At 46.7% G+C, this 22037-nt stretch overlaps 1 protein-coding gene across 4 annotated transcripts in view; it reads left to right on the top strand.

The window, feature by feature from the left end:
• The window catches only part of URI1 (URI1 prefoldin like chaperone), a 90199-nt gene that overhangs the window by 5176 nt on the left and 62986 nt on the right, over positions 1–22037 (top strand). For 2 of the 4 annotated variants that reach the window (XM_056525670.1, XM_056525673.1), the window contains exon 2: positions 15567–15636. The exons of the other annotated variants lie outside the window; for them this stretch is intronic. In XM_056525670.1, coding sequence (XP_056381645.1) covers positions 15567–15636 — 70 coding nt within the window. The remainder of the gene's footprint in view (positions 1–15566; positions 15637–22037) is intronic. 4 annotated transcript variants of the gene reach the window in all.

Here is a 22037-nt window from a genome sequence, read left to right as displayed (position 1 = left end):
TCCTGCAGCCAGTATATCCCCGACACCCCAACATCCTGCAGCCAGTATATCCCCGACACCCCAACATCCTGCAGCCAGTATATCCCCGACACCCCAACATCCTGCAGCCAGTATATCCCCGACACCCCAACATCCTGCAGCCAGCATATCCCCGACACCCCAACATCCTGCAGCCAGTATATCCCCGACACCCCAATATCCTGCAGCCAGTATATCCCGACACCCCAATATCCTGCAGCCAGTATATCCCGACACCCCAATATCCTGCAGCCAGTATATCCCCTGACACCCCAATATCCTACAGCCAGTATATCCCCTGACACCCCAATATCCTGCAGCCAGTATATCCCCGACACCCCAACATCCTGCAGCCAGAGCCTGTATATCCCCGACACCCCAATATCCTGCAGCCAGTATATCCCCGACACCCCAATATCCTGCAGCCAGTATATCCCCGACACCCCAATATCCTGCAGCCAGTATATCCCCGACACCCCAATATCCTGCAGCCAGTATATCCCCGACACCCCAATATCCTGCAGCCAGTATATCCCCGACACCCCAATATCCTGCAGCCAGTATATCCCCGACACCCCAATATCCTGCAGCCAGTATATCCCCGACACCCCAATATCCTGCAGCCAGTATATCCCCGACACCCCAATATCCTGCAGCCTGTATATCCCCGACACCCCAATATCCTGCAGCCTGTATATCCCCGACACCCCAATATCCTGCAGCCTGTATATCCCCGACACCCCAATATCCTGCAGCCAGTATATCCCCTGACACCCCAATATCCTGCAGCCATTATATCCCCTGGCACCCCAATATCCTGCAGCCAGTATATCCCCTGGCACCCCAATATCCTGCAGCCAGTATATCCCCTGGCACCCCAATATCCTGCAGCCAGTATATCCCCCGGCACCCCAATATCCTGCAGCCTGTATATCCCCCGACACCCCAATATCTTGCAGCCAGTATATCCCCGACACCCCAACATCCTGCAGCCAGAGCCTGTATATCCCCTGACACCCCAATATCCTACAGCCAGTATATCCCCTGACACCCCAATATCCTGCAGCCAGTATATCCCCGACACCCCAACATCCTGCAGCCAGAGCCTGTATATCCCCGACACCCCAATATCCTGCAGCCAGTATATCCCCGACACCCCAATATCCTGCAGCCAGTATATCCCCGACACCCCAATATCCTGCAGCCAGTATATCCCCGACACCCCAATATCCTGCAGCCAGTATATCCCCGACACCCCAATATCCTGCAGCCAGTATATCCCCGACACCCCAATATCCTGCAGCCAGTATATCCCCGACACCCCAATATCCTGCAGCCAGTATATCCCCGACACCCCAATATCCTGCAGCCAGTATATCCCCGACACCCCAATATCCTGCAGCCAGTATATCCCCGACACCCCAATATCCTGCAGCCTGTATATCCCCGACACCCCAATATCCTGCAGCCTGTATATCCCCGACACCCCAATATCCTGCAGCCTGTATATCCCCGACACCCCAATATCCTGCAGCCAGTATATCCCCTGACACCCCAATATCCTGCAGCCATTATATCCCCTGGCACCCCAATATCCTGCAGCCAGTATATCCCCTGGCACCCCAATATCCTGCAGCCAGTATATCCCCTGGCACCCCAATATCCTGCAGCCAGTATATCCCCCGGCACCCCAATATCCTGCAGCCTGTATATCCCCCGACACCCCAATATCTTGCAGCCAGTATATCCCCGACACCCCAACATCCTGCAGCCAGAGCCTGTATATCCCCTGACACCCCAATATCCTGCAGCCAGTATATCCCCTGACACCCCAATATCCTGCAGCCAGAGCCTGTATATCCCCGACACCCCAATATCCTGCGGCCAGTATATCCCCGACACCCCAATATCCTGCGGCCAGTATATCCCCGACACCACAATATCCTGCAGCCAGTATATCCCCCGACACCCCAATATCCTGCAGCCAGAGCCTGTATATCCCCGACACCCCAATATCCTGCAGCCAGTATATCCCCGACACCCCAATATCCTGCGGCCAGTATATCCCCGACACCACAATATCCTGCAGCCTGTATATCCCCCGGCACCCCAATATCCTGCAGCCTGTATATCCCCCGACACCCCAATATCTTGCAGCCAGTATATCCCCGACACCCCAACATCCTGCAGCCAGAGCCTGTATATCCCCTGACACCCCAATATCCTGCAGCCAGTATATCCCCTGACACCCCAATATCCTGCAGCCAGAGCCTGTATATCCCCGACACCCCAATATCCTGCGGCCAGTATATCCCCGACACCCCAATATCCTGCGGCCAGTATATCCCCGACACCACAATATCCTGCAGCCAGTATATCCCCCGACACCCCAATATCCTGCAGCCAGAGCCTGTATATCCCCGACACCCCAATATCCTGCAGCCAGTATATCCCCGACACCCCAATATCCTGCAGCCAGTATATCCCCGACACCCCAACATCCTGCAGCCAGTATATCCCCCGACACCCCAATATCCTGCAGCCAGAGCCTGTATATCCCCTGACACCCCAATATCCTGCAGCCAGTATATCCCCTGACACCCCAATATCCTGCAGCCAGTATATCCCCTGACACCCCAATATCCTGCAGCCAGTATATCCCCTGACACCCCAATATCCTGCAGCCAGTATATCCCCTGACACCCCAATATCCTGCAGCCAGTATATCCCCTGACACCCCAATATCGAGCAGCCAGTATATCCCCGACACCCCAATATCTTGCAGCCAGTATATCCCCTGGCACCCCAATATCCTGCAGCCAGTATATCCCCGACACCCCAATATCCTGCAGCCAGTATATCCCCGACACCCCCAATATCGAGCAGCCAGTATATCCCCGACCCCCCAATATCGAGCAGCCAGTATATCCCCGACACCCCAATATCCTGCAGCCAGTATATCCCCGACACCCCAATATCCTGCAGCCAGTATATCCCCGACACCCCCAATATCGAGCAGCCAGTATATCCCCGACACCCCAATATCTTGCAGCCAGACCCTATATGTCTATGACGCTAAAAGAAAAACTACCAGAAGTGGATATTTAACATTTCCATTTAAATTGAATGCGTTTTCACCATTGACCATTGGATTTCTACTAAAAGAATGAGTGTTAATTCTTTCGGCGAAGTGCAGAAGTTGAATTTCCGAGAAAATTCTGCAGTGTTCACGGAGCATCGTAGTCTCATGGAAGACAGTAGGAGGCTGCTGCACTGGAATTTCTGAGCTGATTGTCTCCGTTGTGTGAATGGAGCCTTTAAAGGGGTACTCCGGTGGAAATGTTTTTCTTTATTTTATTTTTTTAATCAACTGGTTGCAGATTTGTAAATTACTTCTATTAAAAAAATCTTTACCCTTCCAGTACTTTTTAGCAGCTGTATGCTACAGAGGAAATTCTATTTATTTTTTGTCTCGTCCAAAGTGCTCTCTGCTGACACCTCTTTTCGTGTCAGGAACTGTCCAGAGCAGGAGGAGAAAATCCCCATTGCAAACCTATGCTGCCCTGGACAATACCTGACACGAACAGAGGTGTCAGCAGAGAGCACTGTGGACAATACAAAAAAGAAAATCGAAAAGAAAATAATCTCCTCTGTAGCATACAGCTTACTGGAAGTAATTTACAAAACTGTTTAACTTTCTGGCACCAGTTGATTTAAAAAATGAAAAAAAATATATATATATTCCACCGGCGTACCCCTTTAATTCTGGATTGTGGACTAATGAATCCTGTTTGAGCACCATAACTTGCAGCCCATTCCCAAAATGTCCCTGAATAACCTTCGTCCTTAACTATTTTATCCCCTGCCGCCTCATCACGTATCTGTGGTTCCAGTAATGTGCATTCACTCCTGTGATCTGTTATCCCAGTAATCTAGTCATGTGACTGATCACCTTGTCATTGACACATTTTGATACTTTCTGAGAGGTATGTGACACTTGCCCCATTGTCGCTTGTGGCTCCTATCTGACATAGCGGTTATGATTTAAATATATGTATATAAGAGACAGGCGGGCTCAGCATCATATAGAAAGGGGTGCTATTAAGCGTACCAAACAACAATTGCTACACCAAAGAAGAAAAAGAAATATGCAATATAATGCACACCCACAATGACTATAATCCCAAAAATATTATCTTTATTGCACACAAGTATTACAAAACGCAGACAATACAATTAAAACCAATTAAAAAAGGCCCAAGTGGCCACTGCACAAACAAGGGGGGACCCCCTAAAAAAAGGGGGGGGGGGAACCCCACCCAGGGCACCTGCCTCCACAGATAAATAGGTTGTTAGCCTATCATGTAACAAGAATGTTAAATCAATACAGTCCTATCCCCACAACACTGATAATGTATATACAACCTGAGTGTCCTTCATAAATAGCACAGGGGACTAGCAATGGAGGACAATAGATGGAGGAGTAGTACGGCAGGTGCCCCCATAGAGACCCCACACGTTCCTTGCCCGTCAGCAACTTCCTCAGGGGTGTTGTCACCCCTGAGGAAGTTGCTGACGGGCAACGGAACGCGTGGGGTCTCTAGGGGGGCACCTGCCATACTACTCCCATCTATTGTGTTGTCACCCCTGAGGAAGTTGCTGACGGGCAACGGAACGCGTGGGGTCTCTAGGGGGGCACCTGCCGTACTACTCCTCCAGCTATTGTGTTGTCACCCCTGAGGAAGTTGCTGACGGGCAACGGAACGCGTGGGGTCTCTAGGGGGGCACCTGCCGTACTACTCCTCCATCTATTGTGTTGTCACCCCTGAGGAAGTTGCTGACGGGCAACGGAACGCGTGGGGTCTCTAGGGGGGGCACCTGCCGTACTACTCCTCCATCTATTGTCCTCCATTGCTAGTCCCCTGTGCTATATATGAAGGCTCAGGTTGTATGTGTGCATTATATTGTGTATTTCTTTTTCTTCTTTGGTGTAGCAATGATTTAAATATAAACGTATAACATTTTCACCATACGGTTTTTGACTTTGCACAGTTTTTTTTCTTGGAATTTTAATCAAACAAGTGAAACTTTATTCATAATAGAGTGAAAAGTTAAAAACGTTTACATTTTTTTCATAAAAAACTAGGGATCGACCGATACCAATAATCTGTGGTCTTTCAGGCTGATAGCTTATACCGATATTCTGGTATAAGTTATCGGCTATTTATTTATTGCAAAAACGTGGTGTGAATGCACCCTTAATAGTTTACCATATATCGGTGCAGGTAAAATCTTACAGAGGATTGCTAATGCTGGATACAATGTAACAAACCCTCAGCTATGAAAAGTATTTGGTCTGTACAGGTTTTGGGCTGCATTCACACGGCCGTCTAGACCCCTCCCGTTGTTCTCCCATCAAAAAAAAAAAAAAACGGAGTCCTAAACACTCAGAGCTGCCAGCCTGCTTTGTTCACAGCCAAACAGGCTGTGGACAAAGCAGGCTGGCAGCTCTGAGTGTTCTCCTTTGTGAACAAAGCAGACTGGCAGCTCGTAGTGTTTAGGACTCCAGCATGAGTCTGAAATTCTTGCTGCCAGGACTGGTAGGGAGACCCCTAGTGGTCATTTCTTCAAAGTGGAAAATTAAATAGAAAGAAGCATATTTTTTAATAACATGCAATTGTAAAGTTATTCTGCATACATTAATCTATAATATATCAAAAGTTTTTTTGATGAGAGGTACCCTTTAAAAAACAAAAACAAAGGATGCAAATGTATGTTATCCGTTTGGATCCGTTAATTTTTTTATTTTTTTGTTCTGAGCATGCTCAAAAGTAAAAACGGGTTGAAAAAAACGGATGCAAAACAGATCACATTATAGGCTCATCCGTTTTCCATAGACTTCAATGTAAAATTTATTGTAACCGTTGTTTCTTCCGTTTTTGTTTTTGATGGAAGAAAAAACACTGCATGTGCCGCTTTTTCTGACGTCAAAAAAACGGAAATGAGTGCAGACGGGTACAAACGGTTGTAAATGGATTGTAAAAAAAAAAAAAAACGTTTTAAATCCATTTACAGCCTGCAAGAACGGAACCGAAACGGGAATAAAAAAAACGGGGACTGACGGCCGTGTGAATACACCCTTAGACTCTCTGTGTTTCCCAACCAGGGTGCCTCCAGATGTTGCAAAACTATAACTCCCAGCAGGCCTGGACAGCCAAAGGCTGTCCAGGCATGCTGGGAGTTGTAGTTTTGCAACACCTGGAGGCATCCTGGTTGGGAAACACTGCTCTATATAGAGACAAATAGATCTCCTTTCACTGTTCGAGTAGAGATCTTTAACATGGAAGCAATTAAAGAACAAAGTTGATCATAAAGGTGCAGAACTTTCCCTACTCTGTTTTTCCCAGGTAGGTTGCCTTCGTGGAGCTGCACTTCCTGGTTTCTGCCCCCAGCACTGATCACTCCCTCTATACGGGCTGTTTGTGTTCAGCAGGGATGTGATCTGTGTGGAATAATCTCCAGGGATCTGTCGTCACCTGCACTTAGCTGATTCCCTGTAAATAGGTTAATAAGGGCTTACAGCAGTGCTTCCCAACCAGGGTGCCTCCAGCTGTCACAAAACTACAACTCCCAGCCAAAGGCTGTCCAGGCATTCTGGGAGTTGTAGTTCTGGTCAGAAGCCCTGCAGTGCCCGCGGCACACTGGCTTTCTGCGCTTGCAGGGGAGGGGACAGCTTCCGTTCTCCGAACAGAAGTCCTGCGCCCGCGGCTCACAACTCATTCATTTCCAGCGCTGCGGCTCAGCTGATGACTGGTATTGCGATATAGGGAAAAACTCATATCGTACAGAAAAAACACACCGTTATTAGGTATGAACCAGAATATCGCCCAGCACTAAGCTGGAGGCACCCTAGTTGTGAAACACTGGCTTACCACAATAAACAAGAATAGAAAAAGTAGGAGGCACCTGACTAACACCGGAAGCTTAATATGTGCAATGGAAGTCCATGGAATGAAACGGTTCCAGAAATCCAGAAACACAAATAAGCAGATAAATGAAGAAAATGAAATCCAGCAACTCGCTGCAAACATAGGTGCTTCAGCGTGGTGCGGCCGCCATGGATGTCTGGGAAGGTGCAGGAAGCTCAGAGGCTACAAACCGGTAGGTTTCGTGTGGTTGCGCTTCTTCCTGCCTCATCAGATGAGGAAAGAAGTGCAACTGCGCGAAACCTACCGGTTTGTAGCCTCTGAGCTGCAGGAGATGGGGGAGGAGGTTAGACTTCCTGCGACCAGACACTTATCTCCTATGCTTTGGATAGGGGATAAGTTGTACAGCACCACAGTACTCTTTTAACCCCTTAAGGACCTGCCATTTTTTATTTTTGCACTTTTGTTTTTTCCTCCTCACCTTCGAAAAATCCATAACACTTTAAATTTTCCACCTACAGACCCCATATGAGGGCTTGTTTTTTCGCCATCAATTTTACTTTGCGACTTTTTGCGCAGCTCCGCTTCCCGGCCACCTGCCCACATCTACCTCCCGTCCGCTAGCTGGTGCAACTACAACTTACAGCATGTCCTCATGGTTCCCTTTTATTTTTATTCTCGGACAAATACCAACCAAGCAGCAACAGCCTGACATTACCAGGGTGGGTGAGGACCATTGTTACTGGCCCTCCCCAGCCTAAATAACGTCAGCCTGTTACCATCTTGGCCCAGGAGTGCCATTTTTGATGCTTCGGGCCTGTTGGTACTGGCTCTTCCCGGCACCCCTGTGACGTTGTTTACCGGGGTAGTAATTGGGGGTTAGCGCTAGCTGTTTTTGGAGCCAACACTAAGCCCTGGCTTAGTAATGAACTTTGTCTATAAGACAGCTTCCACTACTAAGCCTGTCAAGTAAATTAAAAAACTTTTATTCCAAAGAAAAAAAAAAACACTCCCCCCCCCCCCCCCCCCCCACAAGCCCTCGTTAACCATTTTCTTGATATTCAAAAAAAAAAAAAGCTGATGTCTGTAGTCCACCGAATCCAAAGTAGTCCTGTGCATACACAGATCTGAGACGAGAAGAAAAACACACAAAAACATTAGTTAGTACATAAAGTGGTAAAAAAATTTAATAAACACATATACATTTTTTGCTTATGTGTCGTAAAAAATGGTATTCCAAAGTGATTTATTGTTTTTTGCTTATGTGAGCCAAATGTATCAACCCCCTGTGATAGTATGATAAATATGTCATACATAAGCAAAACCAAAGCAAAAAAAAATGACTACAGAACTTGCTTACCAAAGAAACAATGATAAATGTCCCCCTTATATTTATTCTGTAGGTACATACTAGGGATCGACCAATATTGTTTTTTTTTTTTAGGGCCGATACCGATAATCGGTGGAGGTTAAGGCCGATAGCCGATAACTTATACCGATATTCCGGTATAAGTTATTGGCTATTTATGCCCCCGCGACACCGCTGCAGATCATTGATTTAAAGCGGGCTCTTTAAATCAATGCACTGCAGTGGCTTTTGCGGTGCCATAGGCCGCCGTCGCCACCCGCTTCTCTCCCCCTGGCTGTCCGGGGGTCCTGAGACATCACCACCACCGCTCCCCCCGCCGCACCGCCACCGCCCCTCGAACCCCCCCCCCCCCCCCCTTGCCTCCCCCATCCCCGGTTTTATAATTACCTGTTCCCGGGGTCCACTCCACATCTGGCTCCGGTGGCGTCCTCCTGAACTGTCATTGCGGGCACTGACGGTGACATCACGTCGCGCACGTCACGTCACTCGTCATTGCGCACAGCGTAACGCAGGACGCAGCAGGAGCAAGAAGTAGCGTGGGCTCCGGGAACAGGTAATTTATAAAACCGGGGATGGGGGAGGCAATGGGGCCGGGGCGGTCGCGGTGCGGCGGGTCGGTGGGGGGGTGGGGCATTATCGGCTTATCGGCAAGGTAATTGCCGATACCGATAATGCCCAAAATCGTGATTAGAGGCCATACCGATAATCAGTTGATCCCTAGTCCATACGGTTGCAAGGATACTGGACTTAAATAGGTTTTATTTTATTTTACTACCTAAAATATAAATAAGTACATGCACAAAAATTAGTGTGTTTAAAAATGTCCTCTTCTGACCACTATAACTTTATTTTTTATTTTTCCATGTACAGGGATGTATGAGGCCTCACTGATCAGTAGCATTTTTGTTTTGATGGGACTTTTTTTTTTAATCGTTTTTATAAAAAAAAAAAAATTTGTATACAAAGTGAAGTGACCAAAAATATGCAATTTTGGACATTTTTATTTATTTATTTTTTTTACGTAAACACCATTGTGCGTTTTAATTAACATTATTATTATTATTATTTTTAGACTTCGGACATTTGCCCACATGGCAATAACACATGTTTGTTTTTTATGTTTAAATTTTTTTTTTTTATATGGAATGTGGGAAAAGGGGGGTGATTCAAATTTTTAATATAAAAGGGATAAAGGGTGTTTAAAAAAATGTTTTTCTTACACTTTATTAGTTCCCATAGGGGACTCTTAGGAATCATTAGTTTCCTCATACAGATCAATGTAGTTCCATAGAACTACATAGATCTGTGTGCTACCTCCACAGCCCTCTGGCTACCTCCACAGTGGATGCCCCCCATATCGCGTTGCACGGGGGCGATCCACCCCACCACCAGGGACTGGTTCAAGGTCCCTTTTTAGATGCCTACAGGAGAAATTTAAATGAAGTCGCTCCAGTTTCTGTGCAATTTGGGAGTTACACATATTGGGGGAGATTTATAAAAACCTGTCCAGAGGAAAAGTTGCCCAGTTGCCCATAGCAACCAATCAGATTGTTCCTTTCATTTTTAGCAAGACCTCTGCAAGATGAAAGAAGCAATCTGATTGGTTGCTATGGGCAACTGGGCAACTTTTCCTTTACACAGGTTTTGATAAATCTCCCCCATTGTGTAAGACAGCCAACATGGCTGTTTTCTCCTTCTCAACCATCTCTGTTGGCTGCAAACAGGCTGGTGATGGCCGAGAAGCAACCCCTATAAATGACATGAATAGAAGGCTTGGTGCTCAAGAACTGTAGCACAAAGTGCATTATTAATCTGACTATAACTGTGATGTGACTTATAAGAACTTAAATGGGCACTGTCGCCAAACTTTTTTTTTTTTTTTTGATATGTTGTAGTACTTATGTACTACAACATATCTCTAATATAAATGTATTACATTTTTTGTTCATTAAAAGAGTTTATTTTAATGTTGAAAACCGGCCACTAGGGGTCTCCCTCCTAGTGGCCGGCTGCAGGCTTGAATTCGGACCGATGCCGGTCAATCAGACAGGGGGTAGCGAGTGCTGAGAGCGCATTTGCTCCCTTGCTTCACACACCGGCCCCGCCTCCCCCGGAATCTACATGCCGCCGCTGCTGCTCTGCACTTCGGGTATGGCTGGGGGGGGGGGGGGGGGGGGTAGCTGTGCGGCAACTTTTGATTTCAACAGGGGAGGGGAGTGGGGTTCGGGGTAGTGTCGCAGCATGCGGCAACTATTAATTTCAACAGAGGGGGGTTCGGGGTTGCGCCGCGGTGCTAATAAAGTTTTTTTTTTCGTCACAGGGTGCCTCCAGTTGTTTCACCACTACAACTCCCAGCATGCCCTGACAGCCAGTAGATGTCAGGGCAAGCTGGTAGTTGTAGTGGTGAAACAGCTGGAGGCACCCTGTATAGTCAACTAAGGGCTGAAGTGTTGGCCCCAGCTGGCATCAATGACGTCACACCTGCTGGGGAAGTCTGCCTGGTAGTGAGCACACTACCAGGCAGACAAAAAAGCATTTTTAATATAGTAAAAAAAATTGTAAAGGCAGGGAGGGGGTTAGGGATAGATGGGCAATAGGCAGGGACAGAAAAAAATGTATGGTTGGAGCTACCCTTTAAAAATCACATCCCAATAGAAGTAAATACTAAACAACTTTTGCATAAATGTTCTATTAAAGGACTATTCAAGTTGAGAAAAGTTGTAATCTGTCACAAAATGGGATTTGGATCCTTCTGCCTTATATAAAAAGTTTCTTTGTGCTATTAAAATGCTGATCTACAGCACCACAGGGGCAGATCAGCATCAGTCATATAACAGCATATCCTTTCCAGTAACTCATCAACCTGAAACCAGAATATCTAAAATTTCTACAATTGAGCATCTGTCAAATCCAGTTTTAGATTATCAGACATTGATTCAATGGTTCCAGCAGCATCAATCATTTTATTAAAGTATCTGCAGACACTTTGCATGTCCTGTCACCTAAAGGTAAGCGCACACAATAGTCAGCAATGAAGAAGGTAGGATATGACAACAACTGTCTAAGGTCAACAGTGGTCCTAGATCAGTTTAGGGGAGATAGGATCATCAGGCTGCTTCTCTGACTGATTTTGCTGGAAACAGGACACAGCAGCCTGTACTGCATGTGAAAACCAGGAGGCTGAAAAAACTAAGCAAAAAGCATTTTTTTTTATATGAATTTTTTTTTTTTTTACCATAACTACAAAGAAAAAAAAATGTATTCAAAGGTGTCCATAACCTTTTGTCTTTCAATGATGCAGCAAATTTTTGAAAAATGTTTTCCTCCTTTAAAATCGATAACTTAGTTTTCCATCTACAGTACCATATGAGGGCTTGTTTTATGGGGGACCAATTTATACTTTGTAAATAAATGACTCCTTTTACCACAAAATCTACTTAGAAACAAAAAAATACTTATCAGCTGCTGAATGCACTGGAGAAAGTTGTGTAGTCTTTCCAGTCAGCTCTCTGTTGCCACCTCTGTCCATTTCAGGAACTGTTTAGAACAGGAAATGTTTGCTAAAGGAATCTGCTGCTGCTCTAGAATTCTGAATAGTGGATGGGTAACAAATGAGCCAGAGTGTCCAAATTCTGTTCTTTTTTTTCTTATCTTATATAAACCAACATGCAGGAATCTGAATCATCATTTCCCCTTTTCACGACCCAGCCGCCCACACCTGAACTATACATTAGTTAGTGGTTTTAACAAGTCTGCTGCATCAGGATATCCTTTTATTCTGCTCTACCTTTACAGTAAAGGGGTACTCTGCTGCACACATCTTATCCCCTATCCAAAGTATAGGGGATAAGATATTAGATCGCAGCGGTCCTGCCGCTGGGGACCCCCGCGATCTCCGGCACGGCACCCCTGTCATTTGGGTCACAGAGCGAACTCTGTTCCATGCCTGATGACTGGCGATGCAGGCCTCCATTCAAATCTATGGGAGGAGTCGTGACGGCTCTAGACATGGAGGGGGCATCGCGTGACATCACGAATGCAGAAGCTGCAGGATTTCGTGTTTTGGACGCCACAGCTGCCGGCCCAGCGGCTGGACCCCCACGATCTAACATCTTATCCCCTATTCTTTTGAATAGAATATGTACAGAGGTGTCAGCAGAGAGCACAGTGGTCAGACAGAAAATAAATTTAAAAAGAAAAGAACTTCCTGTGGAGCATACAGCAGCTGAGAAGTACTGGAAGGATTTAAGATTTTTAAATTGAAGTAATTGAAAAATCTGGAAGAAAAGTGCAGGAGCCAGCGGTATAATAAACTTCACCTTTATTCGTAATCCATATAAAACTTCGACATGGCGTCTCAAAATACAAACAATGAAACCTCCTCCTGGATAAGCAACTTGATGCGTTTCAGGTCGTGACCTTTCATCAGATGTAATTTACAAATCTGTTTAACTTTCTGGCACCAGTTGATTTAAAATAAAATGTGTTTTCCACCAGAGTACCCCTTTAAAACCACACATCCGACCATGTAGAACCTCCTGCTGCCTCTGCCTCAAAAACCTTTGGATCTGCTTGTTTTTTTTCAACCTCAAGTCAGCAAAATTGCTAATGTAGTTTCTCATAATCTTAAACCTAGGCTACTACGCCATCCTTCTCTGCGGCCACCCATCTAAGGGTGCTATGACCCCATGAATTGCCGTTGCATTCTACAGATGTCTGCAAAATATTAAAATGGGATGCCTACATATCCGTGCACAGATAGGGGCTAGCCCCACTTACTTTGATGGCCTGGGTATAGTCAGATGGTTCTTACTTTAGAAAAACAGCCTGAATGTAGTCATGTTTAAACTTTGGACACTAAAGCATGGTTTACTGCCAAGAGCTATACATTCAGAAAGTGATCGTGCCATTGAAGTCTATGGAGCCTGTGCCTATTTGTGGGCACATACTTGGGCATCCCATTTCAACAGCATGCCAACATATCAGAGCTGGGTTCACAACATGACTTCCCTTTACATAGCAAACACTTACACCTCTCTAATCCACCCTAAACTCAGCTAAACCCTTAAAGGGATAAGATGTCTGATCACGGAGGTCCCGCCACTGGGTACTAGGGATATTGTTTTTTTAGGGCCGATACCGATAATCGGTTGAGGTTAGGGCCGATAGCCGATAACTTATACCGATATTCCGGTATAAGTTATCGGCTATTTATCCCCCCCTCGACACCGCTGCAGGTCATTGATTTAAAGCGGGCGCCTTAAATCAATGCATTGCAGTGGCTTTTGCGGTGCCATAGGCCGCCGCCGCCGCCACCGCCACCACCCGCTTCTCTCCCCTACCTGTCAGGGTGGTCTGGGCCATCCATCCTTCCTGTAGTGTCCAGCAGCATTCCGGGTGGAGGGTGAACCGGTCCAGGCTGTCCTTCTTCTCCGGGGGTCCTCTTCTCCACCTGGGAAGGCTCCGGCCTAGTAGCGCAGCATAGATGCCGCTGCGCAGTGACGCCCGTGCGCAGCGGCGCTCCTGACGTCACGGCGTAGCGGCGTCTATGCAGCGTACTAGGCCGGAGCCTGCCCGGAGTGGAGAAGAGGACCCCCGGAGAAGGACAGCCCGTACCGGTGCACCCTCCACCCGGAATGGGGCCGGACACTACAGGAAGGAAGGATGGATGGCCTGGACCACCCCCCATTATGGGGAAGTTTAATTTTATTTTATTTATTGACTCGGAGGGTGGGGCCCGAACGGTATAGCGGTATGGGCCAAAACCCCATACCGGTATACCGCCCAGCACTACGGTGGGGGGTGCGACGCGGTGGGTCGGGGGGGGCGGTCGCGGTGCGGCGGGTCAGGGGGGGCGGGGCATTATCGGCAAGGTATTTGCCGATACCGATAATGCCCAAAATCATGATTATCGGCCATACCGATAATCGGTAGATCCCTACTGGGTACCCCCGCAATCTCTCATGCAGCACCCCCTATTATCAGCCTCATGGAGCAAAGATCACTCAGTGTCTGATAACTAACGATCACGGGGTCAGAGTATTGTGACGTCACGGCTCCGCCCCCTTTGTGATGCCCCGCCCGCATCAATGCAAGTCTATGGGTGGAGGTGTGACAGGTGTCCACTTGCTTGTCTTCTTCCCATAGTGCATTCTGGTATCATCTCTTACCCAGGTTAGAGATGATTCACCCAGCTGTACTCGTGATGATTAGCTTGGCCACTTTCTTCCGTTGCTTCATGGTCCGGTTGCTCATGTTCATGTGTCCAATGTGTGCGCTTTCAGCTGTGGACAGAGGTTAGCGTGGGCATTCTGACTAGTTTGTAGCCACACATTTTATATGCAAAATCTGTGATGCTCCATGTGGGAGATTCATCAAACCAGTGTAGAGGAAGAGTGCTGCAGTTGCCCATAGCAACCAATCAGATTGCTTCTTTCATTTTTCACAGGCCTTTTCAAAAATGAAAGAAGCAATCTGATTGGCTGCTATGGGCAACTGCACCACTCTTCTTTCACACAGGTTTTCATAAATCCCCCTATGTGTTTTGATATTTCTGTTAGAGCCGGCAATGAAGGGAAGTCTGTAAGCTCATTTGTATAATCCAATGTATCAAGACAGAAAGAAGTTGCACTCACCCGGACTGTAGTATAAATGCAGAGAGATTTATTCTTGCAACATACAGCTGTGAAGGTACGAAGGATTATAAATCCATAGCGGGGAGTGAGAGCCGGCACAGCTCTCAGACGCGGGGCACACCACTGAAGGCTACTAGTTGCGCGTCACTGCGGACGCTTCTTCCGGCCCAGGTGTACCTGCAGTGACGCGCAATTAGTAGCCTTCAGTGGTGTGCCCAGCGTCTGAGAGCTGTGCCGGCTCTCACTCCCCGCTATGGATTTGTAATCCTTCGTACCTTCACAGCTGTATGTTCCAAGAATAAATCTCTTTGCATTTATACTACAGTCCGGGTGAGCGCAACTTCTTTCTGTCTTGATACATTATTTTATGTGGAAGCTATACCTATATTGGAATGTTTGCACCCAGAAGACTGTGTTCAGCTGTTGTTTGCACCGATTAGCCATCTTGAGCAGTTCTACGGGACTATCTATAGTAGTCAGAGCAGTGCCTGGTATACCCATTCTACAAGTTTGCCTCATTTGTATAATCCGCAGACATGGCGAATAGGTGATGGCTAGGAATTCATTCATACCTTTTTTTTTTTCTTTCTAGTATAAAATTTTTACTTTTTTTCCTAGATCACTTGTCCAGGAGGTGCAGCAAAGATGCTGAAGTATGTATGTCAACAAAGCCAGGGGAAGCCAGGAGGTGTGTGATATTGTGGCTCTTTGGCAGCTTAACTCTGCCTCCTGGATGCTTGAGCTGAGAAGAAAATCATGATTTTATAAGTTCTCACCTTCAGCATGTTATATAGTTGGAGGAGCTCAGGCAATTGATGAGGGGGAGATTTATCAAAACGTGCAGAGAAAAAGTGGTGCAGTTGTCCATAGCAACCAATCGAATCTGAAAAACGAAAGTGATCTCATTGGTTGCTATGCACTCTTCCTCTGCACAAGTTTTGATAAATCTCTCCCATAGTTTTATGATGAAAAATGTAATCTAACTTTATTCATGTTTACTCTAGCGCTGGGCGGTATAATACGGTTCATACCGAATACCGAAATTTTTGTGCTGCACGATATGAATTTTAACCCATACCGCAATACCGGTTTGGCCCCTCTCCCTCGGGAATGAATGAGTTATCAGCCCAGCACTGCGCTGTCCCCATTGGGGAACTAATCATATGTGACCCGCGAGCGCTGTTCTGCCCCCCCCCCCCCCAATTAATCAGCCCATCGCTACTACTCGCATTTGTCACCCGCAAACGCTGCCCTCCTGGTCCTGCTGTTTGTTGCGCCCGCCGGCGCTGACACTATATACCAGTGGTCTTCAACCTCCAGATGTTGCAAAACTACAACTCCCAGCATGCCTGGACAGCCGTTGGCTATCCGGGCATGCTGGGAGTTGTAGTTTTGCAGCATCTGGAGGTCTGCAGATTGCAAACCACTGCTCTATACTGTATCCCTATAGCCTGGGCTGCAAAAGGTAAACAAAATAAACTTTAACTCGCCTCCCCCGTGGGTCCGGACTTGCTTCCCAGGGAATGGAACGTCGGACAGCCGTCAGCCTATCACCGGCCGCAGCGATGTTCCGCCACGGCCGGTGATAAGTTGGGCCCACTGTCATGTAAGAAGCCGGCTTCTTACATGACAGTGGGCTCAGCATATCACCACCCGAGGCGGAACATCGCTGCGCCCGGTGATAGGCTGACGGCTGTCAGACGTTCATGTCCCCAGCGTAAGGCCGATGTTGGAACATGCGTTAGTTTATTTTGTTTGCCTTTTGCAGCCCGGGCATAGGGATACCGCACAGTATAGAGTGTGTCAGCGCCGGCGGCCGCAACAAACAGGGGGACGAAGAGAGCAGCGCTTGCGGGTGATGTGAGTAGTACCCCGATGGGGACAGTGCAGCACTGGGGTATTAATTAATTTGGGTGGGGGGGAATACCACTATATACCGTGCAACCGCCATAAGTTACAAAAATACTACAATACACATATTTGGCCATACCGCCCAGCTCTAGTTAACTCTGCACTTAGGAGTCCAGTGGGCTGTCCTAATTAGTGACTGACAGTTATCTCTATATGCATGCTCCTATCAGGCAGGCTGTCAATCATTTAGTGAGACCGCCAACTGGAAGCCCAAAATAATTTCCATGAATTATTGCATAGAATCTTTCCCATAAATCTACATATCTGTCCTGCTCTATAACAAGGTTCTCTTAGATTTTACAGTGACATGTTACTTTTAACTCTTGCCTGATTTTCTGTTTCCAACTCGTAAACTTCAAGAATTGACCATTCACTTACTGTTAAATATATCCGTCCCCCTGTCGGGAGCCTTTGTCACCAGACATTCAATTTTATTCACCTCTGTCAGTAGTTAGAACAGTGGTTCTTAACCTGGGTTCGATCGAACCCCAGGGGTTCGGTGAGTCAGTCCCGGGGGTTCGGCGGGGGAGGTCGCAACAGGACAGGCAAACCAAGCAATTGCTTGGGACCCCGAGCTGAGCTGGTGTTTGCCCGTTCTGTAGTGATGGGGCAATTACCCCCCCCCCCCCCCCCCCCCATCACTATTAATTCCCTGCGGCCCCGCGTTAAAGGACAACTGCAGCGCAATATACACTTATCCCCTATCTACAAGATAGGGGATAAGTGTTTGATCGCGGGGGGTCCGACCGCTGGGACCCCCCTCGATCTCCCTAACGGGGCACCGCCATTAGCTCTCATAGTGAGCGCTATGGCGCGTAGCGTCGACCTAGAGGTCGATGGTGACGCCCCGTCCCAATACAGTTCTATTGGGGGAGGCGACGAACGCTGCCTCTCCCATAGAGATGTATGGAGGAGGCAGCAGGCCGGCACGCCTTCTGCACGGGACAGCCGTGGCCCGGTACAGGAGATCACAGGGGGTCCCAGCGGTCAGACCCCCCCGCGATCAAACAGTTATCCCCTATACTGTGGATAGGAGATAAGTGTTAATCACACTGCAGATGTCCTTTTTAAGTTAAAAAATACAGGGTTGCCAGAACATAGCCCATGTCGGGACGTCACTGACGTCCCGTGCGTGCGCCCATGGAAATGAAGGAGCCGAGGACCGGAAGATAGAGAAGGAGGAAGATGTGCTGGCTTGGTAAGTGACCAGCGGCACGTCATCTTCGGTGCTCCAACCATCGGTTCCGGGACCTACTGCTATAGCCGGAGCAGTGGTCGGAGCACTAAAGTGGGCAGTACACAGGCATACACTGTATATGGCTGGAGTCTGTATGTCTGTGGGGGGGAACACTGCCTACATCAGTGGTCTTCAACCTGTGGACCTCCAGATGTTACAAAACTACAACTGCCAGCATGCCCGGACAGCCGTTGGCTGTCTGGGCATGCTGGGAGTTGTAGTTTTGCAACATTTGGAGGTCCGCAGGTTGAAGATCACTGGCCTACATAATGTGGGGGGACACTGCCTGCGCCTAATGTGGGGGAACACTGCCTGCCTAATGTGTGGGGGAACACTGCCTCCCTAATGTGGGGGGGAACACTGTCTGCCCAATTTGTCTTAATGGATTTGTTTATTTTGTGCACCTATGTATAAATATATACTTAAATATAAACCTCCTATGTTTTGAATTTGAAAAAAATCCTATTTTATTTTTCCAATTAAGAGGGGTTCGGTGAATGCGCATATGAAAATGGTGGGGTTCAGTACCTCCAACAAGGTTAAGAACCACTGAGTTAGAATGTTATGGTTGATCGGAATATGAGATCTTCACAAGAATTCTAAGCATGGTTATGAAGAGGAATTCCTGCTTCCCCCTGGTGGCTGGCTGTGGTAATACATGTGGATAATCTAGCATACAGAGAGATTTTTCACGCTCAGGCCCAGGAAGCAGTGGATAATTGTGGCTTTAGTAGACTGAGAGGGCTGGGAAGATGAATGATCACATTATAGAGCGCTCTAGTAATCACGTTTTAAAGCCATTTGTTTTTTCTCCCCAGCCTTGTCCAGCTTCGTTCTCAGGGGCCACTGACCTGCCAATGCTTCCTAATTTTTCTAATTAACAGTCAATCAATTATCTTTTGCTGCACTTATTGCTCAGGAAAGGCTTTTGGTAAGTTTCGCCTTGAAAAGATGGACTTGTCAAGGTCTTTCTGGACTAGATTTAGACTGCGCTGCTCTGCAGTATTGCATTAACCCCTGCTTTGCTGGAGAATCCGGCTAATGATATTTTTACCTAAATGAATGTTGCCGCAGCTCTGTGGGTGACTTTGAGAAGTAAGATGGACGGAGTTGTTGGCCTGTATCCATTTCTTTATTCAGTAAGGTACTGATTCAGCTATTGTTCACTTAAAGGGCCAGTAAATTCCCACCAGTCTCAAATATGGCTGCTAACAGGCAGCACTAAACTACATAATGCTGCACAAAAAAGAAATCTGCAAGAAAAATTTTTGTTGCATTGTAAACCGGGTTGAGTCAAACCTGTTTACGGACATGGTATTTAGGGTTTCATACAAATTTCAGTTCTTAATTTCTGTCAAAATCCATTTAAGTCCTGTTCAAGTATAATAGCAGTCATTCCTGTGCACTGCGGAGCATAGCCAAGTCTGGTACTTGACTGACTCTATAGACCGTAAATGGATTGACTGCTGCTGCATTTTGATGGCGGATATATTGCAGGTGAATCACCATTTTACACGACTTGCATCAAACTCTATACTGGAAAAGTTGCTTGCAGTTTGCGTTCTGAAATTCAGCAGTTTTGGCTCTTTCACCAAAACCTCTCTGTGTGAGCTGCCCCAAACCTATTCTACATGCCATGTTAGATTTTTTTTTTCCCCCTCTGTAGTATTTATTTAAATGTCACTACAAATCTGCCATAAACTTCACTACCTCGCACTTAACATCCCTCAACCCTTGTGATCCACTCTGGGCCATTTTGGGTATGTTGACCCAGACATACTGTATTAAATGACACCTGTAGTGCAATACAACCTATCCCCTATCCGAAAGATAGGGGATAAGTTATAGATTGCGGGGGGTTCTAGCGCCGGGGCCCCCAGCAATCTCCTGGACAAAGACGTGGCAGTTTGCTGGAAAGGGGGCGTTCCGTTCCCGCATGACTCGACGGCTGACAAGCCCCCTCCATGTATCCCATAGAGAAACATGGAGGGGGCAAGTCTGCCGCAGCTTTTGCTGGGGACGACACTGCACCTCCTGCAGACTGCCACGGCCCTGTCCAGGAGATCATGGGGGGGCAGCACTCGGAACCCCTCCCCCCGTTCTCTATAACTTAATCCCTATCCTTTGGATAGGGGATAAGTTACAATCATGGCCGTAAATGTTAGTAAATTTTTCTCTCAGAATAGGATTGCAGTAACACATGTCTTGCTATACACATGTTCATTCCCCAGGGGTGTGGAAATGTTATTAAAAAAAAACTACTTGTCCACGGGACTAAAATGGAGCAAAATCTACTTGTCCCTCATGACGATCCACTTGTCCGGGCCAATTTTTGCTTTTACGCTCTTTTTTTTTTTTTTTTTTTTCTTTTCTTCCTCGCCCTATAATAGCCATAACTACCTACTATGATTCCTTTTGAATTTTTCAATAACATATTCTCTGAACCAAAAAATAGGTGGTGTAATTTTGCAGATTTGGTGGTTTTCTGCGCCATTTACCTTGTGGATGAGATAACATGTTATTTTGTTACTATAGGCCGGCCTGATTACAGCAATACCAGATTTGTATAGTTTACGTCATGTTTTACAAATTTAAAAAAAATCTGAACTTTTTAGAATTTTTTTTAATTGCCATTTTTTGACCCCTGTAGCTTTATTTTTTTTTCACATACCAGGCTGTATGAGGGCTAATTTTTGTGCGCCATAATCTGTTTTTTGTATCGGTACCATTTTGGTATTGATCTGACTTTTTAATCTCTTTTTAAAAAAAAATTTCTGGGATATTATAAAAATTGCAAATTCTGCGATTTTTTTACATTTTATTTTTATTTTTTTACATTTACTGTACAGGATACATAATGTTATATTGTAATAGGTCGTACAATTATGCACGAAGCGATAACAAATGTTTATTTTTATTATGTTTGCATGTTTTTATATAGAAAAAGGGGGTGATTTGAACTTTTAACATGGAAGGGTTAATGTGTGTTTTTATTAAACTTTTATTAAAACTTTTTTTTTTTTTTTTTTGTTTTACACTTCATTAGACTTATAGGAGGAATCACTGCCGCATGCTGGCTATTAGCGGCGGTGTGAGGTGAAAAATTCAAACCTGTGAAATTTTTCACCTCAGCGGCTCCCGGCTACTAAGAACAGACGGGGGCTGTACAGTATGGAGCGGGCAGGAGTCCGGAGCCCGCTCCATACACCCCTCTGAGCGCCCCATGCTAGTTATTATCGGCGGTGTGAAACTTGCGCCCCGTGCAGACGTGTGACCTCTCCTCAGCTCTCCTCAGCTCTCCTCAGCTAGAGCTGGGGGGAGTGAAGGCAGAGGACGCAGGTCTGCACAGGGAGCAAAAGCCACGTCACCTCATCTCCCCCTCGCACTTCTAAGAAGGCAGAGCAGGGGAGAGACAGCTTCTCATCCCCCCTGCTCTGCTTCGGAGGACGCAAGTTTCCACAGCCGAGGGCTGCAGAGTATGGAGCGGGCACGAGTCGGGAGCCCGCTCCATACAGACTGCAGAGCGCCGTAGCGCTTGTCAGGTCCGGTCCTGCTTGCCCGAAGCCAGGCTAAGGGCCGGAAAAATTCACCTGCCCGGCGCCCGAAACTGCATGTCCCGGGTGTTGGGCGATAGAAGTTCCACATCCCTGATTCCCTTTGTGTGTATTGGAACAAAACCAAAAAATGAGGAAGAAAAGCAAATTGTCCATAATGTCACACCAAACTCCAAAAAATGGGCTGGACAAAATTATTGGCACCCTTTCAAAATTGTGGAAAAATAAGCATGTGATGCTCCTTTAAACTCAGCTGGGGCAATATAAAAATCACACCTGAAAGCAGATAAAAAGGAGAGAAGTTCACTTAGTGTGACACACACAGACGCACAATGCAAAGACTAAGCATGGACATCAGAAAGAGAAGAGAACTGTCTGAGGACTTGA

This window comes from Hyla sarda, chromosome 6, assembly GCF_029499605.1.
Source record: "Hyla sarda isolate aHylSar1 chromosome 6, aHylSar1.hap1, whole genome shotgun sequence".
Taxonomy (NCBI): Eukaryota; Metazoa; Chordata; class Amphibia; order Anura; family Hylidae; genus Hyla; species Hyla sarda.
The sequence above is the reverse complement of the archived record's forward strand: the minus strand, read 5'-3'. Positions and strand labels throughout refer to the sequence as shown.